This window comes from Salvelinus namaycush, chromosome 37, assembly GCF_016432855.1.
Source record: "Salvelinus namaycush isolate Seneca chromosome 37, SaNama_1.0, whole genome shotgun sequence".
Classification (NCBI taxonomy): Eukaryota; Metazoa; Chordata; class Actinopteri; order Salmoniformes; family Salmonidae; genus Salvelinus; species Salvelinus namaycush.
In genome coordinates, this window is record NC_052343.1 from 13,553,328 (window position 1) to 13,572,933 (window position 19,606).

The 19,606-nt window shown below is 49.5% G+C and overlaps 2 protein-coding genes across 9 annotated transcripts in view; one reads left to right on the forward strand and one right to left on the reverse strand.

Annotated features, from left to right (window-relative positions):
- Positions 1-11,348, forward strand: part of LOC120031224 (tyrosine-protein phosphatase non-receptor type 23-like) — a 25,372-nt gene extending 14,024 nt beyond the window's left edge. For all 3 annotated transcript variants that reach the window (XM_038976875.1, XM_038976877.1, XM_038976876.1), the window contains 20 exons: positions 2,046-2,122; positions 2,238-2,287; positions 2,467-2,598; positions 2,775-2,855; positions 3,088-3,219; positions 3,323-3,370; positions 3,507-3,563; positions 3,707-3,765; positions 3,958-4,037; positions 4,130-4,310; positions 4,414-4,559; positions 4,652-4,972; positions 5,086-5,240; positions 5,373-5,524; positions 5,753-8,255; positions 8,561-8,745; positions 8,835-8,939; positions 9,053-9,191; positions 9,365-9,481; positions 10,128-11,348. In XM_038976875.1, coding sequence (XP_038832803.1) covers positions 2,046-2,122; positions 2,238-2,287; positions 2,467-2,598; positions 2,775-2,855; positions 3,088-3,219; positions 3,323-3,370; positions 3,507-3,563; positions 3,707-3,765; positions 3,958-4,037; positions 4,130-4,310; positions 4,414-4,559; positions 4,652-4,972; positions 5,086-5,240; positions 5,373-5,524; positions 5,753-8,255; positions 8,561-8,745; positions 8,835-8,939; positions 9,053-9,191; positions 9,365-9,481; positions 10,128-10,703 — 5,296 coding nt within the window. In that variant the 3' untranslated portion in view covers positions 10,704-11,348. The remainder of the gene's footprint in view (positions 1-2,045; positions 2,123-2,237; positions 2,288-2,466; positions 2,599-2,774; positions 2,856-3,087; positions 3,220-3,322; positions 3,371-3,506; positions 3,564-3,706; positions 3,766-3,957; positions 4,038-4,129; positions 4,311-4,413; positions 4,560-4,651; positions 4,973-5,085; positions 5,241-5,372; positions 5,525-5,752; positions 8,256-8,560; positions 8,746-8,834; positions 8,940-9,052; positions 9,192-9,364; positions 9,482-10,127) is intronic.
- A 115-nt stretch (positions 11,349-11,463) lies between these two features.
- Positions 11,464-19,606, reverse strand: part of LOC120030755 (sterol regulatory element-binding protein cleavage-activating protein-like) — a 31,227-nt gene continuing 23,084 nt past the window's right edge. For all 6 annotated transcript variants that reach the window (XM_038976173.1, XM_038976174.1, XM_038976170.1 and 3 more), the window contains exons 14-21: positions 17,940-18,141; positions 17,642-17,757; positions 16,764-17,271; positions 16,341-16,509; positions 15,358-15,524; positions 15,156-15,236; positions 14,374-14,580; positions 11,464-14,215 (exon numbers count right to left, since the gene is read on the reverse strand). In XM_038976173.1, the coding sequence (XP_038832101.1) occupies positions 13,970-14,215; positions 14,374-14,580; positions 15,156-15,236; positions 15,358-15,524; positions 16,341-16,509; positions 16,764-17,271; positions 17,642-17,757; positions 17,940-18,141 (1,696 nt within the window). In that variant the 3' untranslated portion in view covers positions 11,464-13,969. The remainder of the gene's footprint in view (positions 14,216-14,373; positions 14,581-15,155; positions 15,237-15,357; positions 15,525-16,340; positions 16,510-16,763; positions 17,272-17,641; positions 17,758-17,939; positions 18,142-19,606) is intronic.

The following is a 19,606-nucleotide window of genomic DNA, read 5'->3' on the forward strand; positions in this document are numbered from 1 at the left end:
GCGCAGCTTAGATGGAGCATTGGTGTTATGGCTTTACATCCCCTGCTATATTTTGGATCGAGAGTTACCTGTATAACAGAACACAGGCCCCTTACTATTCAATCTTTACTAATGACCTGCCGCTGGCTCTGAGTCAAGCCTGTTTGTCTATGTATGCTGATGACTCAACACTATACACGTCAGCAACCACAGCAAGTGAAATCACTGCAGCGTTTAACACACAGCTGCAGTCAGTTTCAGAATGGGTGGCAAGAAAGCAGTTGGTCCTAAATATTTCAAAAACTAAAAGCATTGTATTTGGGACAAATCATTCACTTAACCCTTAACCCTAAACCTCAACTAATGAATAATGTGGAAATTGAGCAAGTTGAGGAGACTAAGCTGCTTGGAGTGTCCTTGGATTGTAAACTGTCATGGTCAAAACATATTGACGCAATAGTAACTAAGATGGGGAGAGTTTGTCCATAATAAAGCACTGCTCAGCTTTCTTAACAATGCAATCATCAAGGCAGGTCCTACAGGCCCTAGACTACTGTCCAGTCGTCTGGTTAGGTGCTACAAAGAGAGACTTAGGAAAATTAAATTTGGCCCAGAACAGGGCAGCACGGCTGGCTCGTAAATGTACACGAAGACTTACTAACATTAATAATATGCATATCAGTCTCACCTGGCTCAAAGTAGAGGACAGATTGACTTCATCACTACTTGTATTTGCGAGAGGCATTGACATGTTGAATGCACCAAGCTTTCTGTTTAAACCTTTAGCATACAGCTTGGACACCCATGCATACCCCACAAGACATGCCACCCGAGGTCTCTTCACAGTCCCCAAGTCCAGAACAGACTATGGGAGGTGCTACATAGAGCCATGGCTACATTGAACTCTATTCCACATCAAGTAACTCATGCAAGCAGTAAAATCGGATTTAAAATACACCTTATGGAACAGCCGGGAATGTGAAGAGACACACATAGGCACAGACACACACACACACACACACACCCGATAACATACTCACTATACACATGTATTTTGTGTTGTAGATATGTGGTAGTAGAGTAGTGGCCTGAGGGAACACACTTCATGTATAGTAAAAATCTGTTGTGAAATGTATTGTAATGTTTTTAAAATTGTATATAACTGCCTTAATGTTGCTAGACCTCAGGAAGAGAAGCTGCTGCCTTGGCAGGAACTAATGGAGATCCATAATACATACAAAAACAGACAGGCCCATACATGTACAGTTGAAGTCGGAAGTTTACATACACTTAGGTTGGAGTCATTAAAACGGGTGTTGTGGGGGTGCTTTGCTGCAGGAGGGACTGGTGCACTTCACAAAATAGATGGCATCATGAGAGAGGAAAACTATGTGGATATACTGAAGCAACATCTCAAGACATCAGTCAGGAATTTAAAGCTTGGTCGCAAATGGGTCTTCCAAATGGACAATGACCCCAAGCATACTTCCAAAGTTTTGGCATAAGGACAACAAAGTCAAGGTATTGGAGTGGCCATCACAAAGCCCTGACCTCAATCCTATAGAAATTTGTGGGCAGAACTGAAAAAGCGTGTGCGGGCAAGGAGGCCTACAAACCTGACTAAGATACACCAGCTCTGTCAGGAAGAATGGGCCAAAATTCACCCAACTTATTGTGGGAAGCTTGTGGAAGGCTACCTGAAACGTTTGACCCAAGTTAAACAATTTAAAGGCAATACACTCAATTATTATTTGGTAGCATGTAAACTTCTGACCCACTGGGAATGTGATGAAAGAAATAAAAGCTGAAATAAATAATTCTCTACTCTTATTCTGACATTTCACATTCTTAAAATAAAGTGGTGATACTAACTGACCTAAGACAGGGAATTTTTACTAGGATTTAATGTCAGGAATTGTAAAAAAAAAAAAAAAAAAAAAAAAAAAAAAAAACGGAGTTTATTGTATTTGGCTAAGGTGTATGTAAACTTCAGATTTCAACTTTAGACACACACCACACCCTCATGTATGCAAAACAGTGTCAACAATTTCCTTCTCTCTTACCAGGACAGAAATATTTTCTGGAAAAACAGTCACTCATGATGACATCAGCTATGAGCAAGCCTGCATCCTCTACAACCTGGGTGAGTTGAACCATTTGAATGGTGTAGTGTAAAACTGACCTTAGATCAGCACTGAGGGCAAAACCATCCGTCAAACAGCTATGTCCTGATTGCCATAATGTTGTCTTCTCTGTAGGTGCTCTCCACTCCATGTTGGGAGCCATGGATAACAGGGTGTCCGAAGAGGTGGGCAGAAGCAATGGCCGTCTATCTCTACCACGTTAACCTCTCTCTCCATGACATCTCACACTGACATCCATTGTGTTGCCCTCCTCTTTCTGAAACTCAATATGTCCCTTTGTCTATTTCTCTCACTTCCATCCTCACTCCCTTCTGTCTCCCTTCCCCTTTCTCTCTCCCTCTAGGGGATGAAGGTGTCATGTACACACTTCCAGTGCTCCGCGGGGGCCTTCTCCTACCTGAGGGACCACTTCAGCCACAACTTCAGCGTGGACATGAGTCACCAGATCCTTAATCTCAACATCAACCTCATGCTGGTAACTATCGCACACTCGCACATGCACGTGTTCTCACACACACACACACACACACACACACACACACACACACACACACACACACACACACACACACACACACACACACACACACACACACACACACACACACACACACACACACACACACTTCATGGTTATTTGTCTCCATTCAGGGTCAGGCTCAAGAGTGTCTCCTGGAGAAGTCCATGCTGGACAACAGGAAGAGTTTCCTTGTAGCCCGCATCAGTGCTCAGGTAAATCTCTCTACTCTCAACACATGACGTAGTAGCAGGGCATGATAACACCCTCTAGACCTTAGTTGCCGTAGAGCAGGGTCGTTCTCAATAGGCATCAAACGGGGAGGGACTAACTGAACTTGTCCAATAAGAAAATACGAATTGTTTTCTGTTGCAAAACGTTTCGCTACGGTGTGCCCTAATGAGTACGACCCAGGTGTGTGACTGTTCTGTTGTTGGCTTGGTGCAGGTGGTGGACTACTATAAGGAGGCGTGCAGGGCTCTGGAGAACTCTGACACGGCTTCCATGCTGGGTAAGATCCAGAAGGACTGGAAGAAACTGGTACAGATGAAGATCTCCTACTTTGCTTCCATCGCCCATGTGAGTTTGAGACAGGACAGTCAGTTGTGAGGGAGTGTATTGCGAATGTGTTCTCAATTTGGTTTACGGATACTCTGTTATTGAATAACATATTTATTTTCAGCTGCATATGGGGAAGCAGGCTGAGGAGCAACAGAAATATGGAGAGCGGGTATGTCACCTTCTTGACTATCCCTATTCCCCCTGTGTATATTCCTCTGCATACCTCCGTTCCTCTACATGCATACCAATGTCTCTCCTTATACACCTATTTTTTCTAAAGCTGTGTGTCTTTGTGTTTTTAACAGCTGGCTTACCTGCAGAGCTCATTAGACAAACTCAGTGAAGCCATCAAGTTGGCCAAGGTACAGTCACCTTCCAATTTACTCTTTGTGTAACCTTTTCCATTTGGCCTTCTGAAATGGTTTCTTTTGTATCTGTTATCAAGCTTACAATAACAAAGTAACTGTCTTTATGCTCCTTCCCCTCAATCTCTCTGTTTGAACAGGGTCAGCCGGACAGTGTGCAGGAGGCCTTGAAGTTCACCATGGACGTGATAGGGGGAAAGTAAGCAGCTATATTCCCTACTGTATATTCACTTATGATTGTGGGTAGGTTGGTACAGTCTTTACCCTTTGAGATAGGTAGACAGTCACACACACTCTGTCACTCAAACAGTGGCACTCTTGCTGAAGTGTTTCTCTCTGATCCTTCCTCTCCTTTTTTATTTTACTCTTCCTTATCCCCTGTCCCTTGTAGGTTCAACTCTGCCAAGAAAGACAATGACTTCATCTACCATGAGACTGTCCCCTCGTTGGAGACTCTTGCTTCTGTCAAAGGTAACATCGAACCCTGGCCTATCCTCACACACAACCTCTCCTGCATTTCATATACTATATTTGGATTTTCATTGTCATCATGTCCTCTCTAGGTGCCCCCCTGGTGAAGGCCTTGCCCGTGAACCCAACTGATCCCAGTGTCACAGGCCCAGACCTGTTTGCCAAGCTGGTGCCCATGGCTGCCCACGAGGCCTCCTCTCTCTACAGTGAAGAGAAGGCCAAGTTGCTACGGGACATCATGGCCAAGATAGACAGCAGGAATGAGACTCTAGAGTGAGTGGGAGGGGCTGTGTGTGTATTTGTGACGTCTAGGTACGCCTTTTACGATTTAATATAGTGACTTTGTGTGGTTACTGATCTAGCTCTGGGTTTACAGGCAGTTTATGGACTCTCTGGGTCTGGAGCCAGACTCAGTAGATAACCTGGACATGTACAGTCACATCCCCCCTGTACTGATGGAGAAGTGTGCTGCGCTCAGTGTCAGACCAGACACCGTCAAGAGCCTCATTCAGTCCATGCAGGGTGAGTGGTTGGCCTGGGACACAGACATACACATGTCACACACACATACGCACACAGCTTTTCGATACTATCCCTGTGTCTCTCTGCCTCAGTCCTGTCTGGTGTGTTCACGGACGTGGAGGCGTCTCTGAGGGAGATCCGGGACGTGCTGGAGGAGGACGCGGCCGGGGTGCGGGCGCTGCAAGAGGCGGCAGGAGGAGGCCCCGCGGCGGAGCTGCACCCCCAGGCACATGCCCAGACCTTGGCTGAGATCCGCAGGGACCTGGAGAAGTACATGGAGGCCCATGAAAAGGCCAGCTTCACCAACACAGAGCTGCACAGAGCCATGAACCTGCACATCAGTAACCTGAGGCTGCTGGGGGGACCACTGGATGCCCTGAGAGAAGCCCTGCCGAGGCCCCAACTCAACCAGGGTGGGTATAGGAAAGTGGAAAAGAGTTATGATGTTTGTGGTGTCATTTGGAGTGTGTTTCTAAATATATATATATATATATATATATATATATATATGTGTGTGTTCCTACAGAGGAGGTGGCGGGGCTGCAGTGCATGAAGAGGATCCTGGGTAAGGTGCAGGAGATGAGGGACCAGAGGAACACCCTGGAGAAACAGCTGCGTGACCTCATCCAGCAGGACGACATCACTTCCTCCCTGGTCACTACCGAGCGCACTGACATGAAGGTACAGGACAATGTGTGTGGGTTTGATGTTCATGAAATTCTAGACTAACGCATGCCTCTTAACACACTATATGTAACATTTGCCTCTCTCTCTCCCACCTCCCTCCCTCCCCCTCCCTCTCCCTCTCTATAGAGGTTGTTTGAGGAGCAGTTGAAGAAGTATGAGCAGGTGAAGGTGTACATCGACCAGAACCTGTCTGCCCAGGAGAACATCCTCAAGGCTCTGACGGAAGCCAACGTGCAATACGCCTCGGTCCGCAAGGGTCTCGCCGAGACGGAACACAAGTGAGCAAGGGCTTGGGAAGGGTTTTAGTGGGACACCAGTACTATTGGTCAAAGGACTTTGACGCTGTTCCAGTCCAAGGTCATAGGGAAGGGGCCAATATAGGGAATGGTTTCCACTGGAAACACTAGATACGTAAAGCACTAGCCTCATGTCATTGTTACTGAAGAAGTTCTCACCTCTCCCTTTCTTTTCCTCTCCTCCTTCCTTTCTCTCGCTCCAACTCTCAGGTGGAACGGCACGGTGCAGACCCTGGTGGCGTCCTACGAGGCTTACGAGGACCTGATGAAGAAGTCCCAGGAGGGGAAGGAGTTCTACGAGGACCTGGAGACCAAGTCCTCCCGCCTGCTGGAGCGAGCTAAGACTCTGTGTCAGGCCAGGGAGGAGGAGAGGAAGGCCGTGCTGGACAGGGAGACCCAGAAGAATCCCCCTTCTCGGCCCACTGCAGCCAAACCGTCCCTGGGGTCCAAGGTGGGCTCAGACGTGGACTCTGCCTGTTCTAGTCTGGAGGATGCTGAGCTAGCCCAGATCAACGCTGCTATACTGAGCCTGGGAGGAGACCTGCCTGACGAGCTCCGTAGTCTACCCCCCGACCACCCCTCCCTACACTCTGCCCTTCGCCCGGGACCTGAGGCTTTCCTTCCTGGTGCCAACCTGGGTGGCAATGCTTCGTTACCCTGGCCAGGGGCGCCTGGGGCACCGCTCTATACCCCTCAGTTCCCACCAAACCATCGCCCACCCCAGTTCCCCGGCCAGGGTTTCCCTCGCGGACCCTTCACTCAGCTACCACCCCAGCAGACTCCTGTTTCTGGCTATGGCCCTCCCCAGCCGCAAGCCCCCCAAACTGGGGGAGTCAGGCCTGCCCGTGCCCCTTTCCGTCCCTCCACTACTACAGTAGATAGTATCCAGACCCCCATCCCCAGTTATAACTCACACCCACCTACTGTCTCTGCAGGCTACGCTGTTCCCCCACAGATGGGTGTGTACCCACAGTACATGCCCCAGCCTGGGGTGCCCATGCAAGCGCCCAGCCAGGTGCCACACCAACATCCACAGCATCAGTACCAACACCCTCCTGGGCAGCTGCCCCCTGGCTACCAGTCTGCCCCCAGGGCTCTGCCCGGGCCCCGACCCCAGGCCCAGCAAGGTTACCCACAGTACATGCCCCCCCAGCACCAACCCCGGCCACCCATGCCCCCCCAGTATCAGCAGCCATATCCTGGTCAGCCCCAGCCACAACCCCAGCATGGCTACCAGCCCCAGTTACCACAGGGCTATCAGCCTCAACACCCTCAACAGGGCTACCTGCCCCAACAGCCCCCACACATGATCCCAAGGGGCCCTCACCCACAGATGCCCACCACTTCCCAGCCCATACCCCCTGTCTCCCAACCATACATGCAACCTGCCAACCAACAGATGCCCCAGCACCCTCATCAGCAGATGCTACCTTCCCAACAACAACAAATGCATCCCAACGCCCAGAAAATGCACCCGCATCCACAAATGCACCCTGGCCCTCATCAGCAGATGCCCCCTAACAGCCAGCAGATGCCCCCTAACAGCCAGCCGATGCCCCCAGTTTCCCAGGCTTACCTGCCCCCCACCAGCCAGCCCATGCCCCCTGGCCTGCACCAGTCCATGCCCCCTGCTTCTCAGCCCCATCATGTCCACCTCCCTCAGGCTTACCTGCCCAGGGGCCCCCTCCCACCTCAGGGGCCCCAGATGCCCCACCCTGGTCAACCCCCCCAACATGTCTACCAGCCCCAGTTACCACAGGGCTACCAGCCTCCTATAATGCCTCAATCTGCCCCCCAACAGTCCCAGGCTCCCCAGCCTGTAGCCCCCATGACCCCCACCATGTACCCTACTCCTCCAGGTGTGAACGGCTCTCCTGGAGCCCCACCACAGCCCACCTCTATGGGCCAACCTCGGCCCCCTCCCCAGCACATGATTCCACCAACTGCTGGAGCTCCTCCAGTGGCCCTCCCACCTAACGTCATCCTTCCCTCGCCCTCCCCTTCCCCTTCTCCCTCCCCAGGCCCCTCTTCCCAAGGCCTGGCTCCCCAGAGGCCCTCCCCGGCCCCCACCCCTGGCGGTCCACCCTCTCTCCCTTCCTCCTTATCCACCTCCCTCTTCCCGCACCAGAACTCCATCACAGACGACCTGCTCTCCTCCAGCCCAGAGAGCCAGCCCGGTGGCCCCAAGGCCCCCGCCAATGTCCTCCAACCCACCAAGGCTGACCCTCAGGACGGGGAGCGCCGCAAGAAGAGCTCCCAGGGCGTTCGGCTGATCCAGGGCGACCCGTACCAAGCCCCTGAACGCGTAGCCCGCCTCTGCAGCGAACTCGAACGCTTCCGGTCGGCCGTGGAGTCTCTTGAGCGCCCGTCGGTTGACGAAGGTGGTCTTTCGCCGCTGGATGCCCGCTGGAAGGAGCTCCAGGAGGGGCAGGAGAGGGACGCCAGGCAGCTGTCCATCGCCATCGCTCGCTGCTACACTATGAAGAACCGTCACCAGGACGTGATGCCCTACGACTGTAACCGCGTGCTGCTGCGCTCGGGAAAGGACGACTACATCAACGGCAGTTATGTGGAGGAGCTGTCGCCCTACTGCCCGCGCCTCATCGCCACGCAGGCGCCGCTGTCGGGCACGGCCGCCGACTTCTGGCTCATGGTGTGGGAGCAGAAGGTTTCGCTGGTGGTCATGCTGGTCTCAGAGCAGGAGTTAGATAAGGTATGAACACACTCAGAAGGGAGAAGGAATGGGCCATTCTAGGGGTCACTCATAAAGGCTTACTACTGTGGTAGATGTACCACCTGTTTGTTTTTTACACAAGAAGGAATAAAAGGTAGGTAAGGAATTGGATAAGGCAGAACTTTGATTAGATGGTTTATTTATTTCCAGACTATTGACATAAACGTCTGTGAAAACACATGTATTATTTAATTTGAAGTTATCAGTCCATATTTTGATTGACGCATTGTAATTTATTGAAAGAACCCCAACTCTTAGTCGGTTTCTTTACTGTGTTTCCGTAGGGAAAGGTTTTGCGCTATTTCCCGACAGAACGCGGCCAGCAGCTTGCTCACGGACCAATCACAGTCACCCTGACTACGCAGAAGACCACGCCCACCCACGTGGAGCGAATGATTGGCCTGCAATACCGTGACCAGAGCCTCAAACGCACCGTCATACACCTACAGTTCACCTCCTGGCCTGAGCTGTGAGTCCACACAGTAACAACTGAATAACCACTGTATGCATGGAAATGAATATCTGGCTAACGAATACCATTTATCTTTCTCTCCCCAGGGGTCTTCCTATGAGCAAGAGCAATCTAATCTGCTTCATCCAGGAGGTTCATGGATACTACCTGCACCAGAGGCCCTTACACACACCTATTGTTGTGCACTGCAGGTAACACACACATGCTATTTTATTACTATCACCAAACATAATGATGATTAATCAAAACCAAGTGTGTGTGTGTTGTGAATATTGACACTAACCCGGTCTCTCTCCATGACCAGCTCTGGCGTGGGGCGTACTGGCGCCCTCTGTCTGCTGTATGCAGCGGTACAGGAGCTGGAGGCAGGGAACAGCATCCCTGACCTACCTCTACTGGTCAAGAAGATGAGGCAGCAGAGGAAGAACATGCTGCAGGAGAAGGTAAGAACACGCACACCTAACAAGCTCATGCTTTACAAGGGGTTAACTGTGCAGTTTCATAAGAGGCAAGTTGTCTAGTAAAAGCTCATGTCACTTTCCCAGTGCATTGAGTCAATGTTGTTTGTTGGTGTGATGGCTCTTCAAGGTGTCTCCTCTCTGGTGTCTGTCCGCAGCTGCACCTGAAGTTCTGTTACGAGGCTGTGCTGAAACACGCTGAGCAGGTCCTCCAGAGACACGGCTACCTCCCTACCGCCCCCTGCAGCAAGACACCCAGCACTGCTGCCACCAAGGTGAGCCCAGTCTCTCACTGAGCCAGTTTTTCATCCTTTTGGCATTCAGGCTTTAAGGTCTCAGAAACCTGAATGGATAGTGAGTAATGGTGATTGAGGTCGTAAATATGGTCCTATATACAATTTGTATTTGCTTAGATTTTGGTGGTACTCGATGTAAGCTAAAATTGAGAGGCCCTATAGATGGGTTAGCTGACAACGTCACAAAAACAATGCTCACAAGAATTCCATGGGTTGTTGTGATTCTGGATGTCAAGATAGCTACCAACAATGACAAGAAACTGCAATGTGGGGAATCGTGACTCGTGTCAGCTAGTTTTATCATGGTATATTTATCATGGAGATGGTATATTGATACCATGTCGTGTTTTGACTGATTTCATGTCAATATGGCAAAACATTTGCTAGCTAGCTAATCAACAACTGTAATGATGTATGAGACAAGTGTTCATTGTGCACATTTATTGTTTTCAATAAACATTGGAGACTAAATATAGTTCACATGTTGTCAACAATCTAAGCCAACCCCGTCTGTTTTGCCCCATAGTTGTTCACGTGTTGGTTTTGTTGCTAAACAACCAACCCTTCTATGCTACACTACTGCTTTACTGCTTCCTCCTGTCTAAATATTGTCTTCTCCCTGTAGCCTTACTCTCGCCAGGAGTCCCAACAGGACATCGTTCTGGGAGGTGACATGACCATCAGCTCCATTCAGGCCACCATCGCCAAACTCAGTATCCGGCCCCCCAGTGCCACTGACCCAGCCATGGACCCTGTCCTTGACATTGGTGCCCCCTCTGGCCTAGAGGACCAACCCTTCACACCCCCCACCGGCCTGCCCTTGGATAGAGAGCTAGAGCCAGCCGCCACCCCCGCCCGGGACCCCTGTCCCAGCGGTACCCAACCCTCCTCCCTCAGTCCCCCACTCTCCTCCCCAGAGAAGGTTCAGTCCCCACCACCCAATGGTGTGGATACCACCACCCCTTCCTCTCCCCCCACAGCCAATAACCAGGTTACCCCTGATCCAGCCCTGAACTCTCTGGAGCTGCTGGCCTCTCTGACTCCTGAGGCCTTCTCCATGGAGGGTGGTGGGTGCAAGGGGAAGCACCGTGTCACTAAGCAGAGCTTCCTGCAGCCTGCCGAGGGCCAGGGCCTCCACGAGGAGGGGGGAGACGACCCCCTGAGCAACCTCGACCCCCTCTGGAGCCTCAACAAGAACTGAAACACAGGAGCCACGATACCCCCCTTTCTTTCTCACTTCATAGCCGTGTGTCAAACTGACCTGTAGCCTTTAGTACTAGTTCTTGATTCTCTGATTCTTAGTTAATGAACCAAAATGACTAGAATGGTGGAAACTCCAAGAATCACAACTAGAAGTGCTTAGTGGTTAGTGGTAGGGTCTAGGGGTTGGTTTGAACCTGGGCCTTTGTCGCTTTAGGTGCACTTCAGGGGTCATACATTCTGCCTTCCATCACTGGTGGCCTGGCTGTGCTTCTGGGACCAAATCATGGTGCACTCGTCTTTTCTTTCCTTCTCTTTGTCTGTGTTTCTACCTGTACCAGATGGGTCTGTTCTTCACTCGCTGCTTCAGAGCTGGCCACTCAGCACCACTACAATCCCAGCATGCACTCCTAGCAGCAGTGTCTATGGTTCCCTCTTACAGCTGGTCGCTCTGGGCCAGGGGTTGGCGTGGACTCAGATGATAGTGACTGATATGATCGCCGAATGGTGGGGGAGGAGCTTGCAGACGAAGGCTCTCGTTTTGTTAACCGCATACATAGAGCAGAATCAGCACGTCTTAACACTTTTTTTTCTTGTCTTTCATTAACACTGTAAATATATCTTGAATAAATGTAGGTTGGCATGGTTTTGACTACTGTATTTAATATACACCAACAGTGGATACTCAAACATTCCATAAGCTAACTCCCCCCCCCCCCCCCCCCCCCCCCTACAGAAAATCACACACTACAGACCACATGACAAGGTATCAAAGCCTCTTTATTTGGAAATTAGTACAAAGTTTTGCTCCTGTGTTAAAAATAGTAAAATAGCCCAGAACATTTGCTACCGCCACTACAGTCTGTGCACCCTAGCCAACCAAAGGGAGGTGGTTCAGGAGGGGGGCAGAGCAGGCCTATGATTCCACAAAAACAATATTTACACCGGTTTCTTTCTGCCCCTCCCTCCGTCAACTATTTTGTAGGACCAAAAGGGTCAGATCAAGGGGACATGGGCTGTGCTCCAATTATCTTAAATGCTTCCCTTCTCATCTCCTTTCATCACTACAGTGGCAGAAAGCTGTAAAACAAATGTAACAACTGTTCCATAAACATTGCAATGTTGTTTGGAGCATAGTGCTCACAACACCAGAGTGGTGAGGTTTAATTCCTGCATAGGCCACATATTGTGACAGAATGTGTGGGTGTCAAATAACTATCGTATCATTATTTGCAAGCAATGAGATAATGAAAGGCAGCTTAAAAGGACTTGGAACACAACCATATTTAACTCAGGCAGCAGTTTATATCCTTACAATTATAAGTGAATCTACACTCTAAAGTGTTTACCTATTATTTACATTAAAAAAAGGAAATAAATTAGAACCATTACACAGGTGCACAACTCCAGTCCTTCTGGGTTTTCAATTCATCTTCTTGATAAACCAGCAGACACAGCAACTTGAGGACTAAAGCTGTCCACCCGTGCATTCACAAGTCTGATGTGTGCGTTTTTATGTTTTCAGTATGTGTGTGTTTCTGAATGTCTTTCTATACATTATGTTTCAAAGTGCCTAGTGTGTGTGTCTGTGCATTTGAGAGGGTTAAGAGTTAGTGCACAAGTTAGTGTTATATTTCTGTTGGTTGAAGTTGAGTGGATTTGCTTTTCAATATCAAGCATCACGGATCTACATTCAGCTATGGGTGTAAGTAACCAAGTAGGCTAACGTCTAAGGTCAAGTCCACTACGCTCTCTCTGCATTGCGTGTGTCTGCAGGCTAGCGCTACAGTCACTCAGAGGTAACGGGCTGGGAGAAAGGTTGAGTTATTAGTAGAGAGGCTCCTACCTAGAGGGTACCATCATATTCTTAGTCTGAGGCCCTCGGTGACTCCTTTGCTCACATGAAGACTAGATGGGCCACGGTGGAGTTAACCACATTACCGGTACACTACCCATCCTCTCCTTTTACGCCTGATAGGGTTCTCAAACTCACAAGCAGAGAATTACAGAGATAAGACCAAAAAAATAAGGGAAAGAAAATCTATATTTTCAGTGAATTGGGAAAAACAGCGGACAGAGAAACGCAGTTGTAAGATGTTTTTCAAGAGGAAGCCATTTTAGGTATTTAAAAAAGTAACGTGATTTCCTCAATGGAACCTTTTGTCAGAGAACAAGACGTACAATGGTAGCATGACAATGTTACTAACGTAAAACCGTGCAATTGAATATAGTCACAATCTCAAAAGATCTGACATTTCTCCTGGGCACATGGGAAGAGAGCAGCCAATGTAAACTCTGACAATGTAGAGCTACCACACCTTCAGATGTAAATCTCAAATTCAAGCAGAAAGTATAGAGCCTCTTACAGCTTAAGGGGCTCTTACGGGGCCAGATGGGTCCTCTTGCAGCAACAGTAGCCCTAAAATCAGAGCCTGGGGTAAGGCAAGGAACCTCTCCCCCTCAATCCCCAACTCCAAGAAAACACTTTAGCGTTTTCAGTTCCAAAATATTATTACAAATATTAATCTCATCATAACCAATGTTTAAAAAAATAATCCTACCCTACATTTATGACATCATCTCCACATTATATTATGCACATCTCAAATTGTTACTTGTATCACTAATAAATAGATTTAAACATAAAAACAACCCCCTCTCAAGGTGCATTTCATTACAGTCATCGTATCCAGTTCTCTCTCGCGCACACACACAATAATGAAGGATTTTTGTCAGCAATGTTTTCACCATAAAAAGGGACTGTTTCTTTCCCAGGACACAAAACACACGCATGCTAGTAACTGCTTAGCCCAACGGCCCTCAGACCTCACGACATGAGCCTGCTACAGCTGCGCTACATTGATTGGCTGGCGTGGTATCAAACACTCCGCCAATGACAGCCTGATTGTTGGATGGGAACCCCTTGGGGTGTGTGTACCCCAAACTATCCAATGCTTGGATACAAACCCCCTGAGCTAGTAACAAGATCATGGGTCATCTTTCTGGTGTACATCTGTCTCTCCAACCAGACATTAGCTTTATAAAAACGTTATGTGTTGCTATAGAAATGCCCTCCCACCTAATCGGGTGAAGTGCTAACGATCTAAATTAGCCAATCACGTCAACTCTTTCCAAGAAGATTGTCCAACTGCAGCGTAGTGTAGGGCCAAAATGAGTTGCATTTGCATGTATCCCCATTGTCAGTACTGACCATTTCATCTACTCCTCCAGGCCACTGTGTGGAGCCTGTCCTAGTTCTGCTTCTGCTCAGTCCAGCTTCTCCAGCACCGCGGGTACGTAGACCAGGCTGAGCTCGGAGCCAAAGTCGCAGACGATGGCGGCGTTGTTCAGCACCACGAGCTGGCGGACTCCCTGGCCGTCGCTGCTCTGACCCAGGTAGACCGTCTGGAGAAGGTCCCCAAAGTTCAGGTCCCAGAAGGACACACAGCCCTGGCCCCCTGTCACCAGGAGAGACTCAGAGATGACCCCCAGACTAGCGCCACAGCCCACCTCCTAGGGGGAGGGGGGGAAGAAAGAAAGACAGGTTAAGTTTAAAGAAGGAAGGAAAAATTGGGATAGAAGCAGGCGAAGAGGCATAAACTATCGTTGAATAACAGGAGACTAGTTTACCTGATTTCTCCCAAATTATCCACACACACAGAGAGACGCACCTGCTGTATGGAGTAGAGCTTGATGCCCGTGCTGCGGTCCCAGATGCAGATGAGGTCGTCGAGGCCGCTGCTGATCACGCACGATGTGGTGCACACCAGCGAGGTCACGTCGCCGCGGTGACCGTACACGTGGCTCACCCGGCTGCCCGTCAGCACATCCCACAGACAGATTGCTCCGTCCTGCCCCCCACTGGCCAGAACCATGGTCTGCAACACGACAATGACATACTTCACATGGGTCATATTCATTAAGTACAAACAGAAAAAAGTGGACTGCTATGGGGAGGGACTACCTGGAGTTGTTCATAACAAATCCTAATTTTCCGTTGCAAAACGTTTTGCTACGATGTGCCCTAGTAAGGGGGGCTTACACTTGAATGGATTTTGATCGGAAAGGAGTACCTTAGGCCGCGTTTACACAGGCAGACTTTTAACCAATGAGACCAGCTCTGAAAAAGATCTGATTTGAAATGATTTGATGTGATTGGTCAAAAGACCAATTAGTGTAAAAAAAATGTAAAAAATATTGGGCTGCCTGTGCCTTAGTGACTCTCCTGCACACCCAGCAAGACTGGTACAGAAGGTTTGGAAAAGGTGGAATTTTAGGAGCAAGGTGAGCCCATTGCATAACTAACCTTCTGGGGGAAATTCTTAAAGGGAGCAGATTTTGGGTTGGAACGCAGCCAGACAACAGTTTAGCCATTGGAACACAGCTTTGGGGGACATGGCTGTACCATTGGACTGCCCGATGGGGGGGGATACAGACTGTACCATTGACTAACCTGGTCTATGTAGATGGCAGTGATTCCCCCAGAGTGGCCCTGGAGCGTGAAGAGACAGCATGAGTCCTCCAGACGATACACCTGACACACAGGGACAAACAGCAGGGTTTTAGTGTGTGAGCGTTGATTTTATACTGTATTATCATGGAAACAGTTGGTGAACGATATACACGTGTGTTTCTGTGACCGTGTTCTCCCTCACCCTGACGGTGTGGTCCTGGCTGCCCGTGACCACTCTGCCGGCAGCGGCTCGCAGCACCGTGATGGGTTTCTGGTGGGCACACTGCACCGAGCGCGTCAGCTGGCATGAGATCACATCCTCACTGCTGTAGCAGGGCGAGGGCGGTATGTTACTACGCCCGGGGGGACCTGGCACCACACACCCAACATAGATAACACACTCATTACAGACGTCTAGAGTTAAAACGCTCCGAAAGTCAGAACGTCACAAACGTCAAAAGTAAACATGTCTGGAGACACCTTACTTGATAATTAGTTAACTACACTATTTATAGCTACCGTTGTACTGCCCTGTCAATAACGTCTCCAAAAATGACCAGGTGACTCCAGTTGTTGACATTTTACCGATTGTGACACAATCGACTTTCCAAGCATATTAGACATACACTGAGTGTACAAAACATTATGAACACCTTCCGAATATTGAGTTGCACCCCCTGTTGCCCTCAGAACAGCCTCAACTCATGGAATCTACAAGGTCTCGAAAGCGTTCCACAGGGATGCTGGCCCATGTTGACTCGAATTCTTCCCACAGTTGTGTCAAGTTGGCTGGATGTCCTTTGGGTGGTGGACCATTCTTGATACACACGGGAAACTGTTGAGCGTGAAAAACCCAGCAGCGTTGCAGTTCTTGACACACTCAAAACGGTGCACCTGGCACCTACTACCATACCCCGTTCAAAGGCACTTAAGTCTTTTGTCTTGCCCTTTCACCCTCAATGACACACATACCCAATCCATGTCTCAAGGCTTAAAAATTATTATTTTACCTGTCTCCTCTCCTTCATCTATACTGATTGAAGTGGATTTAACAAGTGACATCAATAAGGGGTCATAGCTTTCACCTGGTCAGTCTATGTCAAGGAAAAAGCAGGTCTCTAATGTTTTGTACACTCTGTGAATATTGACATCATTGGGTCGTTTGACAGTGTGTGTGAAGCTCACCTCTGTACTGCAGTAAGCCCAGAGGCTTGTTGATGTCGACAGTGAAGAAGTCTAGAGAGCCGTCGAGTCTGGCCGCCACAAGCCTGTTGTTGAGGAAGGCCAGGGCCGTGATCCCCGAGACGCCATCTTCATTACTGCAGCGTAACGAGCCCTCCCCTGCGTCCCACAGCTAACCACATAACACATTAGTGCCCTGGCTTTTTCTCACTTTCTCTGTGCCAATTTCCCCTACTGACTCTCTCTCCTCTTGCAAATATTGTTTCCTGCTTGCTCATTATAACTACCTCCTCTCTTTCCTCTTCCCATCTCATCCACTCCCACTGCACCCATCTAGTTGTTTCTTTCTGTTCTACAAGGGAGCATAATAAAGTGTCTGGTGACAGTGTAGGGGCTAGGGGGGGTTGATCTGGGATTGGGTCTCACCTCCAGTTTGCCGTTGCTCCTCCCAGCAGCGATGAGGTTCCCCCGGAGCTCCATGGCCCACACGGCGCTTTCCCAGTCCGGGGTTCCCTGGCCCTGTGGAGCAGGAGGCTGGATGTACCCCAGGCTGCGTCTCCTCTGGGGAGGGGGTCCCGACAGGGGTGAGGAGGAGGGGTAGGAGGCAGTGAGGCCCAGCGAGGGAGGCTCGTGCTCCAGGTAGGCCTTCTCCACCAGCCCCCCGAAGTCAAAGCCATCCCTGGGCGGGGTAAGGAGGAGGTGGGAGGGGGGCTGGGAGTCAAAGTTGGTGTCGATGAGGGGGGTGAGGTCGGGTTGGTTCTCAAAGAGGGCAGGACGTGGGGTGGTTCGCCGCCTGAGGGGGTAGCCCTCGTCCTCGTCGAAAACCCCACCCCCTGGTTCTGTCCCGCCCCCCAGATTTTCAGGTTCGGCCACACCCACGGCGTCCCAACCATCCCGCTGCTCCCAGCAGCCACTGCTGCTACTCCGCCGCAGCCTGACAGAGAAACAGTTTAATGTTCAGACCAGGAGGCTGGATATGCATATAGGAGAACAGGTTGGAAGACTATGTAGGAAGAAATAAAGGACATGGGAATGGGACGAAGGGAGAACACATAAAAACTATGCTGAAAAAAACCCATCTAATGACTTGTACTTACATATGTGAAGTTAATATTGTACATTTATTATTAAAATAATACAAGTTGTACGCCGAAGAGGTGGGTGGTGCCAGGCCAAAAAAGATAAAACATCATGCATGAATACAAGCATGAACTGTCCATAGGTGTGTGTATGTACGTGTGTGTATGTAATCCTGTATCGGCCAAGGTGACCTTGTGGATATGGTATGTGTGTGCGTGTCTTACCCATGTTTAGGAATGACGGTGAGGCAGTCTCCAGTCTGAGTGTCCCACACACGGATCTGTCCTGCCAGACAACAACTGGCCAACAGCATGCCATCACTCGCCAGACACTCTATATCCTAGAGAGAGATATAGAGATATAGAGAGAGAGATATAGAGATATAGAGAGAGAGAGACATAGAGAGAGATATAGAGAGAGATAGAGAGAGAGAGAGAGAACGCAGAGGAGAGATACTCGTAAATATTCATGCAAATGAACAATGGTATTTGTGTCAGCGTGTGTGTGTGCCCAGGCTCTCACCATGCTGTGTCCCCGCAACAGCAGGGGGGAGATCTCGCTGATGGGTGGCGAGTAGCCGTAGTCGTCGCAGGGCAGGTCACCGTGGCGACGGCGTCCGTGGGCCACGCCGTTCTGGCCGTAGTTGCGTGAACAGAGGACCCGGTAGAGACAGAAGAGCAGCAGCACCAGCAGAACCCCTGCCGCCAGGCCCAGAGCTGCTACCCTAAAGAGAGAGAGACAGACAGGGTTAATAACCTGTTTGCTGCCTTCTCCATACGTGCCAATAAAGCTGGTTTGGATTGCATTGACATAGAGAGAGAGCGGGTTAAGCGTGTGAAGAGAGAGCACGTTAGAGACAAACAGAGAGTACCAATGACGGGGAGACCAAGCCATCACGTAGCGTGCACAGAGCATCTTACAATAGAAAGACTTGAACATTGAGAGAGGTGTGAACTTGACGCAATGACGTACCGACATAAATCATCAGCTCGTCAGAATGACATTCCATAACATGACCGACTGTTCATTGTCCATCCGTGAGGAAAGCAGAGCCGTATGTAATGGGTCCAGTGTGTCCCTCTAGTGGAGACGGGGGTAAAGGCAGAAGCCTAAACAGCACCTGTAGTGTAGAATGAGTCACTGCCATGACAACAGGGCCTGACGCACTGGTGCACTGGTGTGACCAGCTTGACGTGCAATACCAGTCCTGAAACTACGGCAGAGTCTGATTGGTCCAGCACACGTACTCTCCCACACATGCTCATGCATGGAGTCAGCGTGTACACACTGACTTTATTGTCCCCTTAGGGAAACGTTGTACCCATGTGGTTTGCACACTGGCTGCACATGTTCAAGCCAATCAGACCACTTCAGTGGAAGTATGCAAATGTGGACCGTTGAGAGCCAGGGACAAAATTGCTGTTTTTCCCCACCTTATGGTTGCAGTTCCATTCACACTACCACAGAGAGCAGCCTTTCCATTCACACTACAACAGAGAGCAGCCTTTCCATTCACACTACCACAGAGAGCAGCCTTTCCATTCACACTACAACAGAGAGCAGCCTTTCCATTCACACTACAACAGAGAGCAGCCTTTCCATTCACACTACCACAGAAAGCAGCCTTTCCATTCACACTACAACAGAGAGCAGCCTTTCCATTCACACTACAACAGAGAGCAGCCTTTCCATTCACACTACAACAGAAAGCAGCCTTTCCATTCACACTACAACAGAGAGCAGCCTTTCCATTCACACTACAACAGAAAGCAGCCTTTCCATTCACACTACAACAGAGAGCAGCCTTTCCATTCACACTACAACAGAGAGCAGCCTTTCCATTCACACTACAACAGAAAGCAGCCTTTCCATTCACACTACAACAGAAAGCAGCCTTTCCACTCACACTACAACAGAGAGCAGCCTTTCCATTCACACTACCACAGAAAGCAGCCTTTCCATTCACACTACAACAGAAAGCAGCCTTTCCATTCACACTACAACAGAAAGCAGCCTTTCCATTCACACTACAACAGAGAGCAGCCTTTCCATTCACACTACAACAGAGAGCAGCCTTTCCATTCACACTACAACAGAGAGCAGCCTTTCCATTCACACTACAACAGAAAGCAGCCTTCCCATTCACACTACCACAGAAAGCAGCCTTCCCATTCACACTACAACAGAGA